This window comes from Centroberyx affinis, unplaced genomic scaffold (genome assembly GCF_046629955.1).
Source record: "Centroberyx affinis isolate AG114_WGS23_722 - 3 ecotype Tasmania unplaced genomic scaffold, CSIRO-AGI_Caff_v1 ptg000460l_1, whole genome shotgun sequence".
In the NCBI taxonomy this organism is placed as follows: Eukaryota; Metazoa; Chordata; class Actinopteri; order Beryciformes; family Berycidae; genus Centroberyx; species Centroberyx affinis.
The window spans coordinates 54,912-80,000 of record NW_027279120.1 but is presented as its reverse complement, the minus strand read 5'-3'; the positions used below and the strand labels follow the sequence as shown (position 1 = coordinate 80,000).

Here is a 25,089-nt window from a genome sequence, read left to right as displayed (position 1 = left end):
TGCACAAAGTACATCATGTTCAGTCTAATTCAAACATCAATCTGAATGTGCTAAGTCACCTGGGATATCTGCGCAGCATGAGGAAGCGCAGGCGCTCCTTGACCTCGTCCAGGGAGCTGGGGGGCCGGTGGACGGACTGGGGATCCTGACTCTGCTCCAGACGGAAACACAGCGACTGGATCTTCACCAGCAGATCTGGCTTGTCCAGCTGGCCGATGGACAGCCAGTGGACTCCTCCGGGAAAGCACTCTGCAGATAGAGTCAAGGAGGAGGAGGGCAGAGGTCAGAGGAGTGAAGCTACCAGTGGATTTGGGGGAGCTGACCATTAGGCAACCATGTTTCAAACTGCTCTCTCATGCATCAGAAACAGTGCTCAGTCTGATCAATATGGACAAGTATCAATCATTTATGATAATGCAACACTATCTTCTAAGATAATGAAGTCCATCGGTGATCTATAAAACTCAATGTGTAATCTGTAAACACCATCTTTTGTACCATCTTTCTTCCTTTTATATGTGTATTCTATATCTGTTGTATTCTATATCTGTTTTTAACAAAATTATTTCTTCAACTGTGCTTAAAAATTTTGGTCGGTTTTCAAAATGATGTATGATGATAGTAACTGGGCAATATAACTGTCGTCTAGCGCATATAATTCTGTACTTATTCATTTTCCCAACAACAGAGATCACACTATGTGAAAGGACATTAAATATGTATTCATATGTGTAATTGAACAACAGCTTTTTCTCCCTAGTTTTCCTGACTTCTTGATGTGATTCCCAAAACTTTTCTAGACGTGGATATTATCACATTTATTTTCCATTCTTTTCCAGGCATGTTGTACAATTCCCCAAATTTTTAAGACCTGAAAATAATCACATTCACTTTCCACAATTTTCCAGACCACAGACCTGTCTAGGAACCCTGTCAGTCTGAGAGCATGGTACCATCCCTTTATATCTGTAATGATTGTCGGGTAAATATCCCATTATTTACCTTCAATGAGTGCGTGGTCCCTGACAGCCTCAGCAGCCAGGATAGACTTGCCCGAGCCAGCCATGCCAAAAACGGTGACCCAGCCGGACTCTTTCTGGAGCCGGTAGAGTTTCTGCCTGACCCGGTTCACCAGCTCCGGTCTGCTGACAAACACCACAGGCCTCTGGGGCACACCGCCCTCGCTCAGCACCCTCTGGACTGTGGGACCAACAGGAAACGGATTGACAGAGAGAGGGAGGGATAGGAGGGGAGGATTAAAAGCAATCATCAGACTGTTAAGATACACAGACTGTGTGTGTGGAAGTGTGTCACAGTGTACCACTACTGGTTAAGCACTGCGGAACATTAATTGGAGAAAAATTTCTATACTCAAGTTTTTCTGAACCTGTTCTCATACTAAAATGTTTTCTTCATAAGTTCTATGTTTTATCTTCACCATGCATAAAGTGTCATACATAGTAATCTAAATTAGTGCAGCCAAGTTATTTACACAGAGTCCACTTGATAAGAAAATTTTACTGCTTTAAGATGTTAGACTGTCACAGTTTTTTTTCTTATTAGCCGTTTGGCTGATGTGGTAGCCCATGAGTCTGCATTAAGTGTCATGCACTGCATAATGCATGTCTTACAAAAACAGCACACACAGGCATGCAAAACAACAAAACCAATCCGTTCCAACTTGTTACATCAGCCAGCAGTCACAGCACATTAAAACATTTTCTCCCACGCTCACTCACTCCCACACACACTGCCTTCCAAACCTTCGCTTTCACTCCCGGTCAAAACACCCACGGCGCCCCCTCCTCACCATAAGGTGTGCCCCCGTCAGAGAAGCTCTTGTGGGCCTCGGGGGAGACGAGCGGCAGGTTGTTGTGGAGCAGATTGGCCAAGTCGCCGTAGCTCTCCCTGACCAGGGCGTTGTAGAAGGAGATGTAAGCCCGGTTGTCCTTCCTCAGCAGCAGCTCCAGCAGGGCCACAGCCTGATCCCTCCTGGTGGACTGGAGAGAGAGACATCAGTGATGAGGTGAGGACTTCACTTTCACTTTACATGCTGAAGTTTGCTGATTGGAAATTCCATGACTTTGCATAAATGAGTACTACCATGAGCTAAAATAGTAGTCCTTCCTGGTGTGCTAAGGCTTTTCAGTTTAGAAAAGTTCTAAAGGAATAAACAGTCTGGTTTCTACTACAGATATTCTTGCTGTTTAAAAGTGGCCATACAATGTATAAAACAGCTGAAAACCTCCATCGCATGCAATGAATGTGTGAAACAAATTGCAAACAAAATTCTGGTATATTCCTGTGAAGTGACCCACTTATAAAATTCCTTGATATTCCCTGCCTTCCCCAGAGAATTTCTCAAATTCCATGCCCAGTGGTAACCCTGTGTGACATTTTCTACATATGGCTGACACAGAAGAATAAGCAACGTTACAAGCAACCAAAAGTAAGGGGTACAAAGGTCAGAGCCACAGCGCCCAGACAGTAGATAAAACAAATATTCCTGTGATTCTTGAATGATCAGGTAGGACAGAGAACAGCTAAGTAAAGAGATGGGAGTTGAGGAGACAGACAAATTGGCCTAGTGGTTAGACAGACCATCCTATAACCTAAGGGTTACAGTTTCACTTCCCACAACAGCCAATATGTACAGTATTCTGTTGAAGTGAAACTAAACCTGCTTACTTATTATAAGTCGCCCTGGAAAACAGTTCCAGCTAAATGCTCAAATAATTTCAGAGCAGCAGGTGAGAAGGAAATTCTCAAAATAAATGAATAGGAGTGTTGTATACATGACATCTTGAACTCCTGGGGATAAAATGCCAGGACATATTGCTGGGAGTGAATCCACTCCAGCTCACTTTGCTGCATGTCATCCCCTTTCTATCTCCCATCTTACCTGTCCCTTCAAAAGAAAAAAAGGGAAAAAATAAATTGGGTTCCATAATCCCTTTACCCTCCCAGCTGCTGCAGAGGCTCACCTTGCTCCTGATCTTCTCCTCCTCGTCCACAGTGAGCACACCGTCACTGATCATGTGGTCCATCAGGTAGGAGGCCTTGATGTCCTGCTCTAACACAGTGCGAGAGCGCAGCAGACAGCTCAGTGCACCTTCCTCCATCGCCATGGCAGCACAACCCACCAATCATGCAGCCACTGGAGAAGCAGGAAGAAGGGATGTTTAGTGATGATTGACAGGAGGCGGATCCTGTTGCCCTGCAAATGATTGGAAGAGATACAAGTATGTTTGATGAATGCAGGTAAGTAATGGTCAGGATGAGATTCTAAAAGTCACCAAGCTTGAGTCAAATCAAAGGAAAGCTTTTCAAAGAAGCCTTGGCAAAGTGAAACAACGGGGCAAGGTGAAACAAAGCACCATAATACAGATGTGACATCGAACTAATAACACAGTAAGATTCAGCAGCGTCCACACTTTTTTAGTTTATAAATCTAATACAGTCAATGACTACAGCTAGCCTACTAACCTATTTAATAAATGGTTGATCTATTTATTCTTTCTAGATGGCAATAACAGTCCAAGCTAATGCCAAAATTTCGAAATAGTCACCATGCTATTTGTAAACTGCTGTGTAGCCAAACAGCTGCTACTAGCAAGAAATGAGCAAAGCTACTTTTTGACAGCTGTACAGCGCCCGTGTTCGCTGAATGAATGAGTTGAAAGTGAATATCCTGCATGTTCAGCTTAAACTTTACTCTGTTTACACAGTGTATAGCGATAAACGCGACCTTTTGTCTTATCACCTACTGCAGTGACACACTTTCCTCAAGTCAATACTAGTCTCGACAAGTTGACTCACTTTAAGAAGAAAATTAAACAAAGAAAGCAACCAACGGTAGATACTTACGAATATATTATTTTCTTTAACGAGGACGTTCTTAATCGAGCTGTTTACGGCGGTGAGATAAAGTCACTCAAAGCCAAGTCAAAATAATTCAATGAATAAAGCACAATTTATTTTCCTGTGCTGTATGAAACTACACGCCCAATTTTGAAAGAAGGTAGCTTCCTGATTCACAACAAAAACAACTTCCCCGGTGTGAAGCGGCCAATGGCGTGGCAAGATTTTAACCACGTGATAAGTTGAGCTCATGCACCCTTTACTGTAACCGGGCAAAGGGAGCTGATGCTGCCTTCAACACTCCTCGTCAGCTCGTAAATATGAAGTGTCAGCACATTCAACCGCTTTTGGTCGGAATTAATAACAAAATTATCCCTGTAACAAGAGTATTTTTTTTGGTGGCGGTTGTTTTATTTCAGAAATCAAACGGCACAGAGCTACTTTGTGATGCAGCGGCAGAAAAAAAGAGAAGAAATTGCGCATTATTTATGTAAATTATGTATTAATTACATTTTTTTAGCCAAAGGTTGTCCTGTACATCACTTTTGCCCTAAATTCTTGACACAGCTCCCATGCTCTCCGCCCCATAAACGTCACATATCGGCAAATTCGGGGACCACAGAAAATTTCCACTTTATTGCGTCGTTCATGTGCGCTCACCTCGAAATTGCAATATTTCCTACAGCTTGTGAAGGTAGCAATACTGCCTAGTGACAGCTAGAGATGTCAGCATGTTGTTTATTCCACACTGTACTGATGCAGTGATAATGCACTTACAAGTAGCCACAAATAGATCTGTAATACAGTGAAAACAACCTGTTCGGTGTCTGACCTGCAAAGCAATGCTGATTAGAGGCAGACAGCAGAGCATAAAGAATATAAATGAAGTGCTTGCCAAAGTGCATCCATTTTGAAAAATAGTAGCTCCCTGAAATGCATTGGTCAATATTTCATTAAAAAGTACATTTTAATGGTGCCTTCTGAGGTATGTTCATGCCAACAGCCATGTTCTGATAGGTGTTACAAATGCTTTTGCAAATGTAATTTGCAAGTGACTCATTTCAAAATGCAGCTCTCTATTTGTTCCTTGTAAAGACAGAAACAATCCCTTTTATGAAGTGCTGCTTTGATATTATGTATCAGCATATAAAGTACACAGTTCAATACAGTGTCCGTCATTTACTGGTAGCTTGTAAGGAAATGCCGCATATATTAAGCTCATTAGGAGCGGTGATCTGTTGCTGTGTACACAGGCTGGGTGAAGGCAGAGAGCCGTCCCGGTGGCGGGGCTGCAGAGGGGGCAGTCTGGGTGAGAGGGACACCCTCCCCTTCACAGTCTTCTCCAGATTCTGCACCCGCCTCTCCTGCTGCAGCCAGTAGAGCATTTCAGACCGATCGCAACGCATCTTGTCCCCATACGGCCTGCCCTGTGAGGAGAAACACAACCCCTGTAAAGAAAACTGGTGTATTGATCCCTCTGTAGTTTGGATGACAAAATAACGCTTGACTGCTCCAGTGGAGCTGCTCTGTGGCCAACAGAAGACTGAGGTTATATTGGCCAGTCCTCAGGTGTGAAAATCTGTAGCCTTAAGACCTTTTTTATTCAAATTCACTTAAAATTTAAGAGACTAGACTAGAAAAGGTGACATCATTAAGACCTCTGAATCTGTATTGAAGACTCAAATGCAACATTTAAAGTCACAACAAAAGGAAAAATGACTTTTCACATTGTTTGCCAATTTTCCTTTACTTAATAATAAATACCAAAAAGTTTACAACATTTTATTTTGTTGTATTTTTGTATCTAAATTACTTTTACTTCCTGGAAAATCTTTAATCTATCTAATCTAAATACATAATCTATCGAATATAAATACATATTCTAACCAATAAAACCATCATAGATTTTCTGCCCACCTTAGCAAATAAAACCTTTACCTTCCTAACTGATATCCCATTTGTTTACACTTTGAATGATCTCTCCTTGTGTTACGTCCTGCAGCAATATCCTGTTTCAACAGGAACTATATCAAATTAAGGAAGCAAGATACTTTCCAAATGCTGTTTCATTGTGACTTAAAGCATTTAAGACCTTTTAGAGACCAGCAGACACCCTGCTGTGTTACGTCTCAGTCAACCTTCTTTTTGTTAAAAGATAAGAACGTTAAGGCAGCAATCCATGTTAGCACATGTCTTTTCCCCTCATGTATGTCTAATCAAAGTCCATGTTACACAAATGTTTCTATTCTTATGATAACATATGGGCTGCTCAACAGAGCGGATCCATACGGTCAGCAGAGTGTTGCCGACGGGACTGGCCACTCACTTTGTATGAAACTGTGTCATGGAAGCGCTGTGCGATGTCGTTGATAATCTTGGACAGCCTCTTCTCCAGAGAGGAGATCTGAGAGTCCAGCTCACTCCTCTTCCTCGACTCCTCCATCCTGGCTGCGGAGGAGCCTTTGTAGCCTGGGGAGAGATGGGATGAGGGAGGGAGGGAGGGAGGGAGAGAGAGGAAGAAGGTCGAAATGAAAGACAGAAGGAAGATCCACAGTCCAGAGAGAGAGACTATGACATAATTCTTCAAGAAGAATATGTAGGGAGTTATGTTAAATAGTGGAGTGGAGTGAAGTGTGAACTTTTCTGCAGCCTATGAGAATAAATGAAAACCCTGCAAAGGACGAAAGCTGTCAAATAGTGATAATCATGTGTCTCCAGACTGACAGATACATACATATGGATGAGCAGGGCATTCAACATTGGTTCCTAAGAGACAAATACATTATATTCTTAGATCATTAGTTTGTCTGAATGAAACATTGATTTTGTTTTTGTCAACCTGTCAGTATCCTGGGAATGATGAGAAAAGCATACTTCACTGTCACTGCTAAATATTTATAATAATTAATGTCAGATTGTCAACAGCCATTCAGAAAGACAAGTGTAATTACTGGCCATGCTAGCTGTCCTAAACGACTTCTGATTTTGCCTTGCTACACAGTGACACTGACAGGCTAGCAGAAACCAAAAATTTTGTTTTTTCCACTTTACTAGTGCCAACGCTCCATGTGCACATCTGCAGCGTGAGCGTACCACGCTGAAAGAATCTGCTGGGGTCAGAAGCTTCTGTCTCAAACAGCTCCAGACGAGCCATCAGCCTTTCCCTCTGCTGGATCAGATAGGCAGCGCACTCCCAGGCTGCTGTGGCCTACACACACACACACACACACACACACACACACACACACTTAGTTACTACAGATTTCTTCAAGTTAAATTTAAGATTTTCTAAAACCTTTTCAATGCCAATTTAAATCCAATTTATGACTAATTTACCCCCAAAAATAAGCCTGAAGACTGCAGTAGGGGGCGAAGAAAAGGTTAAGAGAGCTGGACTTTTGGCCAGAAGGTGTGTGGAGAAAGTGAATGAAACTCAGTCTATGAGCAAGCAGTGAACCTCCAACTACTCCAGGGGAGCTGCTTGGTAGCAAACAGTAAAATTGTGGTTGTACTTGGTAGCTCCCTGGAGGGAATGTGTATGTGTGTGTGTGTGTGTGTGTGTGGACGCAACTGGAAATGTTACAATTAATCTTTCCAGTCATGACCATTCAACTCCATTTGTCCTAAGCCACTAAAATGCTTCTCCCCTTCCCATTTGTTCCCAGGTTCCCAGCTATGTGGCACAGATGTCTAGTTATTTGAATCTGAATAAGCAAAGAGGATTGTGGGAGGTGAAAATCTGCAGCTGTGAAGATTCAGCGTCAAATTTGCACAATACTGCAACCTTCACTTCGTTTTATTCATTTGAGAAAAATACATTCTCTGTAGAAAACCCCTGTCTGACTGACCTGAACTTTTATTGAAAACAAAAAAAAATTGTGGTCTCACAGAACACACACAGACATAACAGAACATTTCCACTGCACTAGAAACATGTTAGTGTTCTTGGGGAAGCATGCACTGGATGTATTCCCGTGCACCTTGCATCCGTCCACCAGCCTACTGTACCTCCTCCAGCTGGTTTCTGTATGTGTGGGAGCTGTATTTGATGGCCATGTCCACTCTGTGGGCCTCAGGCAGACAGAGGACGGTCCAGATCCTCTCCAGCCTGCTCTGGATCTGCTCACCCTCCACAGGCCCGCTGCTGTCCTTCCCCTTCTGCCCCACCTGCCACAGAGGGAGACATTACTGTCGGTTGTCTGTACTGTTGGCGATCTAGGAATTTAAGCTTATTCTAGTGTTGCACTCAGTGTACGTCACTGTGGATAAGAGCATCAAGATAACAGGCTAAAATGGAAATGGGAAATGGAAATGTACGAACATGTGAGCAAACATACACACAATGACAAGCACAGACACACACAGGCACATAGACAGCCTCTGCAGTCACCGCACTCCCAGGTCTGTCACACACACACACACACACACACACACGCACACACACTGCACCTGTTGGTCACCAGGTGTTACTCCCTCTTCTGGGCTTTCTTCCTCCTCTAAAAAAAAACAAACACATAAAACACACTGCAACCTGATCCAGCATTGAGTCTAAAACCTTATTTTATGCTCATAAGTGAAAAAATGGGGTGAGATCATTTCACTTGTAGTGGTGTGCCTTACTTGAACTTGTTTCATGATATTGTATTGACACTTGTTTCTAGAAAATGACTACAACATAATTGGCATAATATTGACCTGGCAAGAATATCAAAATCCAGCCATGTTTGGCATACCAAATGACCTCTGCAGTACAAGAGATGGCTAGATCACCACTGACAGCATATCTGTTCCAGCTCTACAGCGTTTCTACCCTCCAGTGTGGGATCCTTCCACAGTCCTCCGAGCAGGACGCTGTTGACGTTCCACATTCCCGTCACATACTCCTGCTTCTTCCTCTTCAGAGCCTCCATCTTCTCCCTCCGACGTCTGCAGTCACACACAGAGAAGCGTGTGTAAATGGTCTGTAGTATGCATGTATACACACACACAATTACTGTAACATTCATATACATACACACATTTACAGTGTTAAAAAACCTCATAACTGCGATCATACTATGTTTAAGTCTTAGGTGTTTCTTTTAACCTACTTGGAGTGCCACATGGGTGGAGTTTATGGCAACAGGACAATTCAGCTATCGGATGTGTTTTCAGTCACATCAAAGTATACCAAAGTGGCTTTTCAATACTTTCTGGGATTGTCGAAACTTTCTGGTACACATTGTGTGGCAAGCCCCACCCATCTGGTACTCATAAGGTTTCAAAAGAAAAATAAATATTACAAGTATTTGTCGCAGGTCTGTTACGGCACACTAGCTGTGGTGGAGAAGAGAGACTGACGATGGAGAAAATATGTGACAAACTTTAACTTCTCTTCCCGACGCTGCTGGAGCTGCTTCATCTTCTCATCTTCTTCATTGTCGCTATCACTGCTATTGTAAAGGTGGAAGATGGTGCTCAGGTAGTCTGTTTCCTAAACACACGCACATGCATGCACAGAAAAATCAGTACACCAGCCAGTCACACAATATTGGATCAAGATCAGACCCGTTTAACATGGACTAAGTAGAATCCTGCATCATCATCAGCATTGGGAACCGCATATTCCCATAACCAAAATTATCCCCACCCCCACAACTACAAAAAATCCCAAAGGAAACACACACAGCACACACCAAAACAAGCACGTGCTGAGAAAACACACACACCTGATTTGAAATGTATTGGAGGTAGTCCTCAAAAGAGAGGTTGGATTTCCCAGCAGTGCAGGCATGTGCGCTCTGGTCCTCAGGTTTCTTATGGTCTGTCGAGATCGCACACCTCTTCCTTTTCTCACATACACACATATACACACACAGAGACACAAGGATGAGCAAAGTGGTGATACTGGAGGCAAAAAGGACTGCTTGGTTGTTAAAACCGGAATACCTGTGGGACAAGGGGTGGAGTGCTTTCAGCTCAGGGTTGAGAAGCTTCTCCTGGTTCCTCATGCTACATCTTGTCTTGGAGTCGGTCAACGCTGGCTCAAAAAGTGGATCCTACACACACAGACGGTGCAAAAACACCTTCTTCATTTCTTACCCGTGTTATATTACTCACCTCGCACTCCCCAGATGTCATTTCGCCTGTCCACATGAGCGACCTGTCCATGCAGGCTTCTCACCTCGTCAAACTGGAGGTATTGGTGTGAGATGGTTTTGGACAGCTCAAGGTACACCTCCTTTATTTCCTCTCCTTCAGAAATGTTACGGTCCAGCCATTTCACTGTGGATGGCGAAATCTGTTGATCATTAAAACATCAAAGCATGTGATGAAGTTATTCTCACACCCAGGAGGAGTCCCAGTAGGTGTTACAGTTTAAGTTAAACATAAGACTTTTTAAGATCTTTTTAATGCCAGTTAGAATAAAGTAGTCCTATCTGAGTATACATATGCGTGACTAGGCTTTTTGATTTCTCTCTAAGACATTTCTCTGCCCTGAGAAAATGCAACATCTTTAAGACACTTAAAACTGAATTTAAAGCTTTAAGGTGGTATTTAACAGTACTCAAGAATTTTAAGAGGCCTTGAATTTAGATAAACAAACTCAAGAAATTTTAAGACTTCAGTATAATTTTCCTCCCTCCCTCCCTTCTACACCCACCTCATCATTGAGGTGATTATAGACGGGAGGGTGCATGCATATGTCAATGGTCTCGGGGAGGACAGGGCGGGGGATCCTGGGTGCTGCCAAGCGAGCCACCATGACCCGGGGCTGACCTTTGACCCCGGTCTGAGTCCGTCCCTGGTATGGGGTCCGGTGCTCGGCCCGGGGCAAAGCCTGGATCTGGGGTGGAGAGCGGGGCAGGGGGAGGGTCACGGTCACCACGTCCTCTTGGAGGAATGGCTCCGGCTCCGGCAACAACACCCTCCTCCTGGCTTTCCTCCTCTCCTCCTCTTCCTCCAGCTTCTAGTGAGTCGTTGGGGAGATTTGAGAGAGTGTGTGTGGACAGAAAGTGTGGATAAGAGACAAGTAGTGTGTGTGTGCATGTGTTTGCATATGTGAAATTGTACTGTAGATGTGCATGCCTTTCTGTCTGCTGTATGTGTGTCTGCAGACCACACTTTTAAGGTCTATCCATTGTGTGTGTGTGTGTATGTGTGTGTGTGTGTGTGTGTGTGTGTGTGTGTGTGTGTGTGTGTGTGTGTCTACCTGCAGCCTCTCTTGGAGCCGCTGCAGGTTGGAGGAGGCATTCCAGGACATGGCACTGAGCAGCGGATCAGAATCTGCCTCAGGGTCGATCACTGCCTCAAGCAGTCTGTCCTGAACTAACCTAAACACACACACACACACACACACACACACACACACACACTTGTCTATTGTCTTTACATCGCATTATACTGTATGATAAGCTAGAATTATGTGAGAAAATCACTTCTATCTCTGCTCTCTGTTTCTTTTGGTTAGACAATTATGACAGAAAACACGCATTCTATGAGGCAAATTTGATCTGTAAAGCCTGGGAAAAACAGAAATGTACTTTGTGAAATACTGAATTTTTTTATGAATATGTTTGTTATACATATGGCAACATGATGTGTGGATGTGTCTGTGAGTTGGGTGCCTTGAGTTTATGACATAAAATAAAATCAATCAATCATCAATGAATCAATCATTCACACTCAGACCTGTGCAGGTCTTCAGCAGGGTCTAGAGGTGTGTCGTGGGTGGAGTCAGACTCAGTGTGGCGAAGCAGCACCACAGGAGACGGCCGTTTGGGTGGCAGAGGCTCCGTCTCCAGTTCATGCATGAGAGTCTCCCTCTGCAGGTCCGGCATGGAATTACAACCCTTACAGGAAAAAAAAACAGCTGCATTCAAACTTCTTAACCTTGCCATACTGACTTGTGTGTGATAGATGAATTATCCTATGATACCTTCAGTCTACTGTAGTGTCGGTGCCAAATCTGCAAATCCTTGTCTGATCTGGATGAAATTCTTGTGGGTGAGGCGACATGCTGTGCATCTAAGAGCACACACACACACACACACACACACACACACACACACACACAAACACACACAAGATGGTGTCTTCAACAATCTACCTATCGATCATTTCAAAGAGCGAGGGAGACCGAGAGAAGGAGGCAAAGAGAAAGAAGAAAAAGAAAAGTAAGTAAAAGAGCATATATTTGTCACTATCTTCTCTGTTCCCTTACAGTGTGTTTGTGTCTCTACATCGCTGGGTATGCTGTATAGCTGGCAAGGCATCAGGTGATAGACTCGCTCCAGGTCCAACTCCCCCATACTCTCTGTCATCTGAGGAAGACCAACCAGGCAGGAAAGACAAGAGAGAGAGGGGATAATGCAGCATAAAATGCTACAAACACTTGAGTGAATTTTGCCAAGTTACAGAGGACCCAAATGTTTTGTTCGTCACACAATGATATGATGATGATGACACAATGATACCAACAAGCTGCCCAGTACAACCACAGTCTTCTACTGTTACATTCAGGTATACAGTATATATACAGGTCTATATTCTCTAGACCTGTATATATTTCTGTTCTCTCTACCTCTTGTATTGCTCTGTCTAGAGTGGTGTTGGGGCTGTCAGTCTTCCTGTTCAGAGCCTTGGTCTGCAGAGTAACTTCCCCTTTCAGGCTGTTCACCTCACTGCACCACTCTGCTTTCAACTCCGTCCTCCGCCTGGCCTTGATCCTCGCCGCTATGGTGCGTCGGATAGAATGAATGTTCAACCTGAAAGGAGGAAAAGAAAATATTTCATTCTCAGGGCCAGATTGCAAAACAGAAATTAAGTGTTTCAGAGTGAGCAGCGAGTGATGAATTGATTTTGTGTTGATAGAAATCTTTTTCAGTCTTTAACTTAAAATAGCAAAGCTTCCCATGCACATGGGTTTTTCTGACTCTTTTTTGGTTAATTTTTGGCAGCCCTATATACGTATATGAAATCTTAAAGAGGCCTATATGGCTATGAATATGTGCAGTGTAAAGGCTATTTGCGTCTTCTATAGCTTCAGGTTCCTCCTTAAATGTATTCCTTATTTTCACTTTGGTTCTTTGTATTACTCAAAAAAAATTGCAACATGCAGTATGATCACCAATGAGGGTTTATTTGGAAAATTTGACTGGATGTCCTATTTTCTATTCTGGCTGGCTTGACACTGCTCACACACACACACGCACGCGCACGCACACACACTTCATCTAAACATGTTTCAGGGATGTGGTCAGGGAAACACAAAATCAGGAAAAGGTTGGAAAACAGGGACTCTCAAATAGAAATAAATTGGCAAAAAACTTGAAATTCCATCAAACCCTGAAACACCACCTCCCCTTTATTTAACCAAGTCAGTCCTGTTGAGTGTAAGGACAGACCAGGATCCCCTCCACTCACTGGCTGGTGCAGTCCCGGGCCAGCCGGGCCCCCAGCCGGCTGCGGTTGACCTCTTGGGAGAACACGGCGCGCCGGCGCAGCGTGTCCAGCAGGGGGAGGTAGCTGAGGTAGAGCTGCTGGCAGAGCCGCAGCACCTCACCCGCCATCCGGCTCCGCAGCTCCCGGTTCTCAGCCGGGGTCAGCGTCGGGTCAGGCCTTTTCTCCCGCAGGGCCTGCCAGATTAGACCCAGCTCCGAGGTCAGCACTGATGACTGGGGGGGGGGGGGCAAACAAGAGGGGGATGAAGAGTGTGTGTGTTTGAGAGAGAGAGAGAGAGAGAGAGAGACCCACCAGCACTCGTTCGTCCTCGGCTGCTGTGCTGTGTATGGCTGACTGCTCCCTGATCCTGTGTTGGAGCTGCTGACAGAAGTCAGCCAGGGAAGCTGGGAAGGTGATGAGCCTTTCAGCCACAGGACGCTCCATCTGGCTCTCCGCTGCTGGCAAATAGCATAGAATAGAACAGAATAATTTAGATTAAGTGTTTTTTCACACTGGCCTAATGGCTGGAAATTTTCTGGTTCAGAACTCAGCATTACTATTAAAAGCTTATTTGGGTGTAAAATCTCAAACAGCACTGTTTTTATTTTGGGCTAAAATGGGATTTTAAGGCAGACTAGCACTCAGATACACATGAAAGAAATTTACATTGTTCAAGTTCAAGATCTGCATTGATCTAAGTCTGTGGGAGTCTCTTTTCAGTAAGTAACAGAAAGGTTGTACCTGTCTTCTCTGGGATGCTGCTGGGCTGTTGGTGGAAGCTGAGGAGATTAAGGACATCATGGTATGTGTGGTGGTGGATATCTTGACTGCAGGCCACCAAATGGGACTGGGACAGGAGCTGGTCCTGATCCTCTGCTAGGCTCCTCTGGCCTTCAGCCAGCCGGGACGACTGGCCACCCACTATCATTCTGGGAAGCCCACCTTTCACTCACCTATATGGCAATGAGCACACACAAGCTCTAAAGTTGCTCGGAGTGTTTTTACACTTTCACTGCAGTGTTGTCAACTTCAACTTAAGCTAGGTTTCTTACATTAGCTATTCCGGTAAGTGATAAGCTATATGAAACACTTGACTTAAACAGTAACATTATTGAAGCAAACCTTGCATATAAAAAATGAATAAAACGTGCCTTTCGTAGAACATATCCAGAAACTATTATGACTTTCATGAGATTGCAGCCCCGATCCCTCCAACGGCGACGCGTTGCTTGGAAACGCATTCCTTCAGACAGATGCCTTCAAGTACTGCTCGTATGCTCCTAGTTCCGAGTATTCAAGTGTTTTTGGTCGAAAATTATGCTGCATTCATGTCTATATAGGAAAGGGGTACGAGCTTCTTACTTGAAAATACCTTTCACGTCAGTTTTTTTCTTATGTCAACAAGGAAATAGTCAAGTACACGGAATTGGATATTTATTTCAAATTAAACAAACAAAATTAACGATTATATTTCATATAAGTCATTTTGCAATCCCAGCTCTTGAAATTCCATGGCAGGATACGACTACTTGCTAAATGTTTTATTTGTATTTGACATCGAAGTGTTTGGTTTGCTGTAAAACACACAAGTCAAATGTACCTCTCACTAAAAGCATGTGTGTGTTAAGTATGAAAAAGCTGAGCAGGAGCAACCAAAGGCTACAGAAAACGTCAATCATGGCATGTTAACAGCTTCAAACTAGTTCAAATGCATGAAGACTCCCAAATCTTTGATTTCAAACCCAATATTTCTGACAGCACTCAAAGGCATCAAGACACTGGGAGAGATGCAGCCAAAATCTCCTGTTTCCTCTTGGAATAAATACATGAAGGCACCAGTACCAGACCTGGGTGCAGATCTAGTACTGTCAAAGCCAGAATGTAGGTAAAGGTAGGTGAAGGAGAGTAGTTGAGACGTTACAACCCCAAATATTTGCTGTTATAAATGCCACTCCCTGACTGGTGGATGTGTTGTGTTCCATGTCAGAGACCAGGTTCTGTTACACATCTACATGAGGACTGACAAACCAACAGACATCAAGTATCCATGAGTCAACAATTGAAGCCTGCCATGTTTTGACTGCACAGATTTTTTTCAGAGCATCTCAAATCTTTTTAACAGAAAATCAATCATGGAACGATCCAGAGATTTTATACAGCTTGTCATTCAATAAAAATGAGACATGCTCATTGTTTTTTTTGGACATTTTATTGTATTAACTGTGTTACAGAGGAAAAGAACAACTATTTCCCACATATTCATGTAAACTTTTGTCAAACAATATAAATGCTTTTCTTTGTGCATCTTTGGGTCCATAAAAAATTTTGGACACAACAGCTTTTCGAGTTCAGCACCTTTCTTTTCCTTATAGGTTGTGACAGTCGACGTTGGGACAGCATAGCAATACAATGACAAATACAGTACCTCAAAAGGTAATGAAGACAGCAACTAAAACAATATAAGATCTATTCCACTGGTAGGGAATAGGTTATAGTATACAACATTCAAAAAAACAAACAAATTACTCAAGAAGTAACAACCAAAACAATAAACAACCAACACAAAACTAATCATGCAGACAACAGTTATTTTTCAGAACGGGTATTTGCATTTTTTTCTGGTCAATAATATCAGTGGATTAAAAACTATTTTGAAAAATGAATTAAACTTACATAATGTTTAGTTCCCTGGCCATCAAAACAGTTAAAGGGAGAGCAATCACAAGACATAATACTATGGGATTTGGGCTATCGCTGGCATTAACATCTTCGAAAGGTGGCACTTCAATGCTTGGGCTAATGGCAATTACACTTTAGTTCCTTGTCTATGTTCTGATTCCCTTAACTTTAACATTTAATAGTGATAAATAACTTATACTGTATATGTAAAGCATGTGAATTGCTACTATGCTACTTGTCTATATAAATATATAGGCTTGCATTTTCTTCCTCTCTGCTTCATAAAGCTTCTGAAATAGGCATATACATTTTCTCGATAACAGTAGCATTTTAATTAAGGTTCAGCCCTTTGTCCTCCATGAACAGCCTCCAAAATAACAGGAGTGCGGAGTTTGACTGCTCCCTTCAATGCAAACACAGATTCACAATGCAGGGGGTGACAAAAAGGTTTTACTAGAAGAGGAGAGTCTTCACCCTAACGCTGGCGTTCAGCTTTTAAGCTGTGAATGTTCATGGGAGTCTCACTAAGGTGTTATAAAGCTTCTACCACAAATGAGGCAGGTCACATTCAATCTTGAACGTATGGTGTAACTGTGATGTTTTGCCTGATGCGTGGCTTTGACGGCAGCACCCCCAACGCTCTCACAACAAATGCAGTGGTGAAAACTACAACACGTATATGTAGGGGAAAACTGCGACCATCACAGTACACTGTCTGAGGGAAGCTGCCTAGCGAATTTAGTGCCTCCTTAACTTCAGCTATGTCTAGTAGCATAAAGACTCCGAACGACCCAAAGTGAAGTTTTATTGGGAGGTGACAGAGTCCTGAGCGGAGTCCTGAGGAGGGCTTGGTGCGGGCGGAGCGCTGCTGAACATTAACTTCCTGAGGATGTCTGCGTAGAAAGGTCCGTACACACTCTTGTTGTAGTTGACCAGGGAGATGTATTTCGCTCCCAGAGATGCCAGCTCAGGCTTAATGGCAGTCAGGCCAGCAGGTACCTGTTCAAGTTTGGCCTGGGGCTTGGGATCGAAGATGAGTGCCATGAAGTACTGCTGTACACGTTCCTCTGTGGAGAAATCAACAGAGAGAGAAAGGGGAAGATAACTGGTCAGAATATGCCAAGCAGGATACACTTGCTGACTTCCTTAACACCTCAATGCTTGTTTATCTCGCACTATATGTTTGAGTAAAAACAACTTTAGGGTATTCTGCTCTTGAGACTCACAACTTCACACTCACACCAATGCATACTCTTCTTCAAAAAACAAAAAACTGCAGTGTGATGGAGGACAGGTGAGCGTCTTACCGACGAGAGTGCGGATGGGATCGTCCCTCTGGGCGATGCTGCAGATCTGGCCTGTGAGTGTGGCCTGCAGCGCCGGTGTCAGTGCGGGGTAGTTCCTCTCCGTCAGAGACTTGTTGAGCTCACAGCAGATCTGAGCGCTGGCGTCCTCTAGTGCCTCTTCCAGGTTAAAGTCCCTACAGGTAATTCAGAGAGGAGAGGAGAGTTCTGGGTTGAGCTCCCGCTTCAGGTTGTGTGTTCTGGTTGTTCAATGTGCATATAAATACATCGCATAACTTGTATAGCTTTGTATAGCCTGTAATAAGCCTGTGTGTGTGTGTGTGTGTGCATGGCCCGCTTTTCACCTGGTATTAACATGCGTCTCGTGATCGGATCATGTCTAGATATGCTGCAGTTGAATTTACACCTGACATTATATGATATGTGGACTTAAGGGTAAAAAAAAAAGTGGACTGACTGGCTGTGCATCCCTTCCAGCAGCACACTGGTCATCCTCTTCAGACGGTCAGACAGGGAGGGAAGGCCCTGGATGGGTCCTCCGATGGCGCTGTAGACAATGAGCAGCACCTCGTTCACTGCCTGACACTGCTGGAGCTGCCACTGGATCTCCCGTAGGCGCTGCTCATCTGTCATGAGGGTCTAGAGGGGACCCAAAAAAAGATTAGTGCCAATACAACTGACAACAGCTGGAGATTTCTATGTGTTTTAAAAGCGAGTCTGCTCTGACACCATGTTAATAGAGGGTCATTATAAGATTTTTTCTTAGAATGAGGAATAGGGGATTGAATGCTACAAAATGCTTTTGAAAATGAAGAACCTTGTGATTTGCTGTGACTGAAAGCTCAGTACTCTCTCAGCTACTATGCATGTGAATACAAACCAAACTGTGATTAGGTGTGAGAGATTTGGGCATAGGCAGCCAGGATGTGTTAGTGCTCCACTACAGCTTACAGAGTGTTTCTGCCCCGTTCCTTGGATAACTGTGTTAGCTGGTTACATTTGTTAACAATTTGACATAAACCTGGGCTTGTTGCAAGATTAAAATTGAGTCTAACTTGCTACCAGCGCAGCAGCTCCTTAAACCCCAAACCAGCAAAAACGCAGGCTTGATCAGAGTTAACTGGATTATGACCATGCCTTTTTAAACTTACTCCATCCATGAACTCATATCCAGAAATGGCTCCTTTCCTTAGAGAGGTGCCAATAGACCAAGGTGCTATTTATAACTAGACAAGCTTTTAGAAGAGAACACCAAGATCCTTTGGTGTTTGAAAGATAAAGTTTCCACAATGAAAATAATTAAATAGCCTACTTATATTAACTACAATGATGCAATATATAATAATAATCAATATGGGCTATAGACGCAATTTTAAATAGCCTACTTATGCATTTGTCTGCAATTTTCTGACAGGATTGATCTATCATTTTAGAGACTTTGGTGTTACATTTCATTGTTAAGGTATGTACGACAGTACTAACCACTGAGCCACCCACAAATAATGAGCACAAAAATACACAGGTAATGAAATCAATCTCTCTCAACACACCTCAGGCAGTGGGCTCTTATTGTAGTCCCAGGTGAGGATGTGGAGGAAGGCAGTGTTGATGACCAGGAAGGGCCCAGGCAGCGCTCGCTGCTCCTTCCTCTGGCCGGTGGTCTGGTCTGTGGGGTTCGAGGCTGACAGCAGCTCCTCCAGTGATGCCTTGATCCAGGAGGTGGTGTGGTCCAAAGCTCCTGAGGACGTTTATCAACATCATAATGGTCACATGTGGTTTGTTCTTAACACTCTTCCTGACAATCAACAGAATGGCCCTAAAATTATTTGTTCTTTCCATCAACTGGAATTCAATTCAAGTGATGATTTTTGTCTCCAGCAGCAGTAACCCTTCATCATCAGTCAGTTTGTGAATATTTCACTTTGATAGAATATCCAACAGCGTAAAAACAGCATATTCTTATGCAAAACATTATATTCTTACATTTAGACATTATTGACAGCTAGAGAGAGAAGGGTGACTCACTGGGTGTCTTGTCCAGGATGCTCTGGAACTTGGCCCTCTCATATTCAACACACTGCTTCTGCAGCGCAGGCCTCAGATTATCGATGGTGAGGTTTACCATGTCCATCTTCATCAGGTCCAGCACACGGAAGATCTCCCTAGTGTGCAGATATAACCAAGCCACTGTGACTGACTTCCTTTCTCCCCATCCCCCAATAAGGACACACTTACACAATGGAAACATATTAAGAGGACTTTGCAAATAAATGTATAAAAACTGTAAACATTCACAAGGTGCAAAAACCATAGACCACTCATCATCAGCGTGTTCATGGTGCTGCCATTAATGATGCAACCACCTCAACAAACTGAGCTGCTATCTATATGAATCTTCCCTCACTGTTAACTGAGATGAACGCTTCTCACACTTTTCCTGAAATGTAAGCGTGGTTTGATGATACAGGTAAGAAAACTCGTAACAGTAATTTACTCCCTCTGACATAAGTTTGGAATTGTTGTCATTGCACGTTCTCAGTGCAACAATTTCACTTCCCCTGTTAATGTACAAGTGTGTACAAGTCCTAGGTCACTTGTGTAAGACAATCAGATGACTAGCCCTCCTGGCTTACTTGAACAGTGCCACTATGTTGTCTGTGCTCTCCCGGAGCTTCTTGACTTCCTCATCCCTAGTTGGCGCACACATCTTGCCCATGGTGTTTATGATGTAAATGGCGAGCCCCTGGATGTCCACAGCATCATTGTCAGCCTGCTGGCGAATCAGGTCCATGTCCAGCACCTCCATGATTTGGGTCCGCATCCGATTGGCACCCGGATTAAGGAATGACAGTAAGATCTATCCAATTAAGAAAAAGAATAAGTGTTATCTTTGTAGATCAAGTGAAGCAGATGAGTTAGAGAAGGATTTTTAAGCTTTGAGACAATTGAGATGTGGGTTATGCAAAAGGGGCTGCAACTCAATATCAGAAAGATGTCCCTACTATTTTGTGAATTCAATGTATTAGAAGCATGGCTGATTTTTGTTTGCAATGATCCAATAGAGCTGTAAAGAGCAGATGACGTGAGCTGACCTCTCTGATCTCCTGCAGTAGTCTGATGGCTTGCTGATACTCAGGCGGGTCGTCGTTCAGTTCAGACTCCAGGATATCCCAGAAGGCCTTGTGCACATTTTCTCTAACTGCCTTCCATAGACTGAAAAAGAAAAAATGGTGGATGTTGTCTTTTTGTCTTATTTGTGCATCTCAGACTTTGTCCAGCCAGGATAGAGGTGTTGTCAGGATTTCAGAACATGTGAGGCTCAGCCAAGAGGCAGTATGTTCTCACTGTTATCTTGGCAAAGGGAAGGTGCACAAAGTACTAGATGCAGAGATGCCAATAATCATGACAAACATCATCATCAGAATTTTAAAAAAAAGTTTGTTTTTTTTCCTCCGAGTAATGGTATCACAATAAAATTCTATAATATTCTCTGCTGAGCATAAAAAAACATTTGATAAACAATAATGTGAATTTTATTCTGCATTTTTTGCTCATATTAATTGAGGGTGCTAATAATTCTGGAGGACACTGTACAGTGATAAATTATAGTGGGCTGTCTGCCTTATCTGGTGCTGTCCCTCTCCTCACTCCCTCCTACTGAATTCTTCTCTTGCCTCTTCTTATTTCTTTCCAAAGAGGTATATTTAATCAGAGGTCATGCCTCACTAGCTCATAATATTATGAGTTACTAAGTATGTCACTTTTGTTTGTTTGTTAGATCTGGGAACTTAACTTTTAGCATAACTTATTTTGAGAAAAAAATGATTTCACCTCTAGCTTCATCATAGCTATAGTAACAGCAATGGAAAAGCCCAATGTCTTTTTTCCATATTTGCATAATCAATCACTAGTTTAACCAAACCTACCACATATGCTACCTTTCTTCTTCTTTTGAAAAAGTGAAAAAAAAATCATATATCCTGTCTGGTCTTTGCCTAACATTAAGTTTTCTGGCTCTGGAGATGTAAGATGGTTTCTGTGTGGCCCCTGTACCTGTCCTGAGGTAGATTGACTGGCTCCAGATGGAAGTTGCGGTCGACAATGATCTCATGGGCCAGGCTGAGATTGGACAGGTCCCGGGCAGAGTGCATGACCTCGTCCAGAGTTAAGGTTTTGGGTGGGCTGGCTGTGGGGAACAAACATTGAGCAAGCGTTGTCAGCAGATTAAGAAGAGCTCAAACAAAAACGTGGAGGAGTAGAATGGATTGTTTGCATGATGATGATGACAGCGATGGGGCTGGTTATGCTTGGAAATTTTTCCAATGCCAATACAGGCTCCAATACCTATTCTAAAATTATACTTTTTCAATACCTTTCTTTATTGAATGAAAGCATACCTCACCATACATTTAAATAAATTATTTTTCTGTTTCACATTTGTACATGCTGTTTTTCTTTAGAAAAAGTAGGCTCACACTCAATTGATTTTCTCAACGAAAAAGGTCCTGGGCTGGTAGTAAAAACTTGGAAGCTTTTTGGCATCTTTGGACGTCTTAAAAACATTAGTGATACTAAGAAAAATGGTACCAGCATATTATTTTTCAGAGTCTGTATGGCCTACGTGCCAAATCTTGTGGAATTTCACAATTGTATGGGAGCAAAGCCCCTGTAGCAAGGATCACATTGAACAGCAAAGGCATCAGTAAAACAACTTCTGGGTAACACCATAAACACAGGCAGAGCTCCGGGATAGGAAAAAAGACTGACACTAAAAAGAAAACAATGAGCCAAAAGCTGTGGAGTGAGGTTACGCAGTAAGGAGAAAACAGGTTGAGGGGGTAAACTCACAGGAGGGCGTGCTGTGCTTGCTGGAGCAGTCGCTAGTGAAGCTCTCACGGGAGCAGTCCAGGTCGCTGGACGATGTCATGCTGTCACAGCGCTCCGATGATGATTCCACATCACTTCCTTGGTCCTCGCCACTGGATGTGGAGGCGGGTCGCTCGTCATTTAGAGGCATCTTGGGCTAGAGCTGCAGATGAGAAGTTGGTTGTAACACTTTAGCTCATTGAACCACTAACTTGGCTAATTAGGCTACAGAATTCCTGTCCGTTTCTATTACTGAACTTCTTCAACAACTCTCATGCTAATGAGTAAAAGGCATTTGGCTACTTTCACAGCAAACAAGTGTGGTTTCTAATTTTACTTTCTAAAACAAGTTTAGCATTCTTTTTGTTGGACGCTGTTGTCTAGGCCGGTATTTGGCTGCTCCAACAGGAATCGCAACAAGAGTAAGACCTCTGACTAGTTTTTTCTGAGAATTGCTGATCAAAATTCAAGGGTTCACTGAGATGTTAGCTCTATCCGTGTGTAAGCGTGTGTGTGAGTCTGAGAGAGTGACAGGGAGAGCATTAATTTTTCACTTTGCAATGATTTTTGTTGCTAGGGGAGATAACAGAGTGGAGGAAAAACACCAAACACACTCAATAAAACAGCTGGTGGGCCAGTCGTCAAGGAAACGGAGAGACAGTTGCCCTGTTTCACAGCTCCAAGCATCAACACCTTTTAAAACTCTGGAAGGAGCTATGGTAACATACTGGAAGGAACTCTTGACCACTCAATGTGTGCTTATTGCAATGCAGTCAACAATGTTATGCAAATCCACGACACAAAAAAGCCCATTTCCATAACTAGGTTTAAACAAAAGCCTGTATTCCTCGAGGAAAAAAAGGACACTGTGTTCTGGCCTGGCAAGATCAAATGTGTCTCCAGGGCAACATGGGACAACAGTGGGTTTCTCAACAGTCAAACAGATCCAGTTACACCTCACTGCCATGTCACATGTGTTGTCTCTTCCTCACAAAGGTAATGCCATCAGGAAAAGTGAGAAAACAAGGGGCAATAGCCCAGCTGAGTAAATTCAGTTACAACAGCCTATTCTGCTGTGTGAAAACCCAAACATCTGTCATGAACGGTGTCAAGTTAGAGGGGTAATGAGTGATATTTGGGCTGGTATGTCTGAATAAGGAAATGCACAGCAGTGTGGGTTCATGGATTCATTTGCTTACAAACAATAAACAGATCACCACACTTGGATAAATAACAACACTAAAAAATAGCTTGATTATTGTAATTAATTCCCAAAGTTTTGCCCCTTTAAGGCCTACAATGCAGCAGGCTTCTGCCTCTCTATCATCTGACCCACACCATGCAGGCAGGGTGACCCTTGGGTGTTCCTGTTCCTGGTCTCAGTTATCTCCTGCCAGAAATGAATGCACACTCCCTTGCTGCTCTTTTGGTTTAAAGATAGCACGAGGGGGTGAGGGTGTCTGTGACTTCCCTCTATAGCCTACATGCCCCCCTGCTGCGGCCGAAGCCTATTCATTACATCATCCGCCAGACTTGATAGCTAGGTCACAGCGAAGCAGCAGGCCAATTTTCACAGATTATCTTAAGTGAAGGGTCCAGTGCAGTCCAGAGGACTGATTAAGGATTAGGTCTACTTTGTCATCTGCTGCTTCGTTATGAGAAGACCTCTTTAAGCAGTTTGAATATCAGGCAGCATGCAATGCAACATACCATTAGGCTACACCAGATCTATACTGCAAAAAAATGAAAAGAAAAATAAACATTTGACATATGTGAATATTTAGAGATGTGCATTGTTAACAACATATCTTATGAAATGCTAAATATACTTTGGCCAGACAAAATATTTTTTGAATGTTATCTACATTAACAAATACATTTTTTAGCCAATATTTGGATTCTAAACATGTTCTGATGTGCCGATGAAATGTATTTTTCCAGCTCTGATATAGAAAATTGTTACAAGAACTCCTGCAGAATCTTGTACCAAAGCCTTGGCTTTTGCAATATGCCTAACGCTGCTTTCTTTTTGCATTATGTATAGAACTGTAATACAATTTGGCATCTGGAATAAGGACCAATGATTATATTATCAGTCCCTGCAATCAAAATAATGTAAACAAAGAAGTGGCTCAGGAGGCTGGTCTAGCTACATAGGGACTCTCCTTATTGGCTGCAGACCCCTATCGCTCACCCCTACAAGGAAAATCCTTGGTTACATTGCTGTGCACATGGATAAAAAAAACATATCCACACACGCGTCAGTGATGGGTACACGTGATCTGAGCTACAGAACCAAAACAACAGCCTCCATGCTTGAACCAATCCAAGAAAGAAGTGCATTACAACTAAATGCATAATGCAGATGCAGTAGTATACAGATTAATTGTTTTAACTGTCAATGTAATGTTTGTTTATGATATGGCAACGTTTACATTACAATCTCTACAATTGGTTGACAATATTTGAACAGTCGAATATAAATCACGAATTTGCGTTAATTCGATGGAGCAAATTGAAAACTATTTTTTAACATTAGCGTTAACGTTTACTAGCTAGAACCTTCGACGAGTCAAGTCAAGTTTCCGCTCCACAACAAGGCGAGCTGGGTTGACTTTCAGCCAAACTAACGTCAAAGTTACCTTGCTAAAGCCTACCGACTGACTTTAAATCATAATTAGAGTAAAAGGTGCTGCTCAAAAGCGACTTTTACCTCATCCAAGTCTCCGTTAAGGGAGACTGACACCAAAAATAGCTCAATTGTGAGGGGAAGTCGTCGACGTCCTGTTCAGTGCTTCTCTTCGTTTAAAGGTCCTTCGTTCCCCCAGCTGGCTCCGAGGGCGAACGGGACAAATCATCCCACACGTAGGGGCGTTCAACGACCAGGCAAGAGCAAATCGGATATTTTTAACTAGAGTGCTCCATTTAATTATTCTATTTTGTAAAACTAATATTA

The 25,089-nt window shown here is 42.9% G+C and overlaps 3 protein-coding genes across 4 annotated transcripts in view; all 3 read right to left on the bottom strand.

Moving 5' to 3' along the window:
• Positions 1–4,002, bottom strand: part of apaf1 (apoptotic peptidase activating factor 1) — a 66,564-nt gene extending 62,562 nt beyond the window's left edge. For both annotated transcript variants that reach the window (XM_071517121.1, XM_071517122.1), the window contains exons 1-5: positions 3,868–4,002; positions 2,985–3,217; positions 1,811–2,000; positions 1,003–1,200; positions 60–249 (exon numbers count right to left, since the gene is read on the bottom strand). In XM_071517121.1, coding sequence (XP_071373222.1) covers positions 60–249; positions 1,003–1,200; positions 1,811–2,000; positions 2,985–3,128 — 722 coding nt within the window. In that variant the 5' untranslated portion in view covers positions 3,129–3,217; positions 3,868–4,002. The remainder of the gene's footprint in view (positions 1–59; positions 250–1,002; positions 1,201–1,810; positions 2,001–2,984; positions 3,218–3,867) is intronic.
• A 1,034-nt stretch (positions 4,003–5,036) lies between these two features.
• ccdc87 (coiled-coil domain containing 87) lies at positions 5,037–14,212 on the bottom strand. The gene is made up of 18 exons (XM_071517114.1): positions 14,026–14,212; positions 13,597–13,742; positions 13,267–13,517; positions 12,425–12,608; positions 11,780–11,860; positions 11,533–11,693; positions 11,054–11,174; positions 10,505–10,810; positions 10,025–10,141; positions 9,765–9,899; positions 9,570–9,692; positions 9,225–9,334; positions 8,661–8,787; positions 8,332–8,355; positions 7,870–8,010; positions 6,955–7,069; positions 6,188–6,330; positions 5,037–5,288 (listed from the first exon to the last, which is right to left on the bottom strand). Exons 1-18 carry the CDS (start codon positions 14,210–14,212, stop codon positions 5,037–5,039), a joined length of 2,724 nt encoding a protein of 907 aa, XP_071373215.1.
• Positions 14,213–15,488: 1,276 nt separating this feature from the next.
• tcp11l2 (t-complex 11, testis-specific-like 2) lies at positions 15,489–24,954 on the bottom strand. The gene is made up of 10 exons (XM_071517124.1): positions 24,847–24,954; positions 22,116–22,296; positions 21,321–21,453; positions 20,360–20,480; positions 19,901–20,124; positions 19,293–19,429; positions 18,818–19,005; positions 17,725–17,906; positions 17,271–17,443; positions 15,489–17,030 (listed from the first exon to the last, which is right to left on the bottom strand). The coding sequence occupies exons 2-10, from the start codon at positions 22,282–22,284 to the stop codon at positions 16,768–16,770; spliced, it is 1,590 nt and encodes a 529-aa protein (XP_071373225.1). The 5' UTR covers positions 22,285–22,296; positions 24,847–24,954; the 3' UTR covers positions 15,489–16,767.
• Positions 24,955–25,089: the final 135 nt, after the last annotated feature.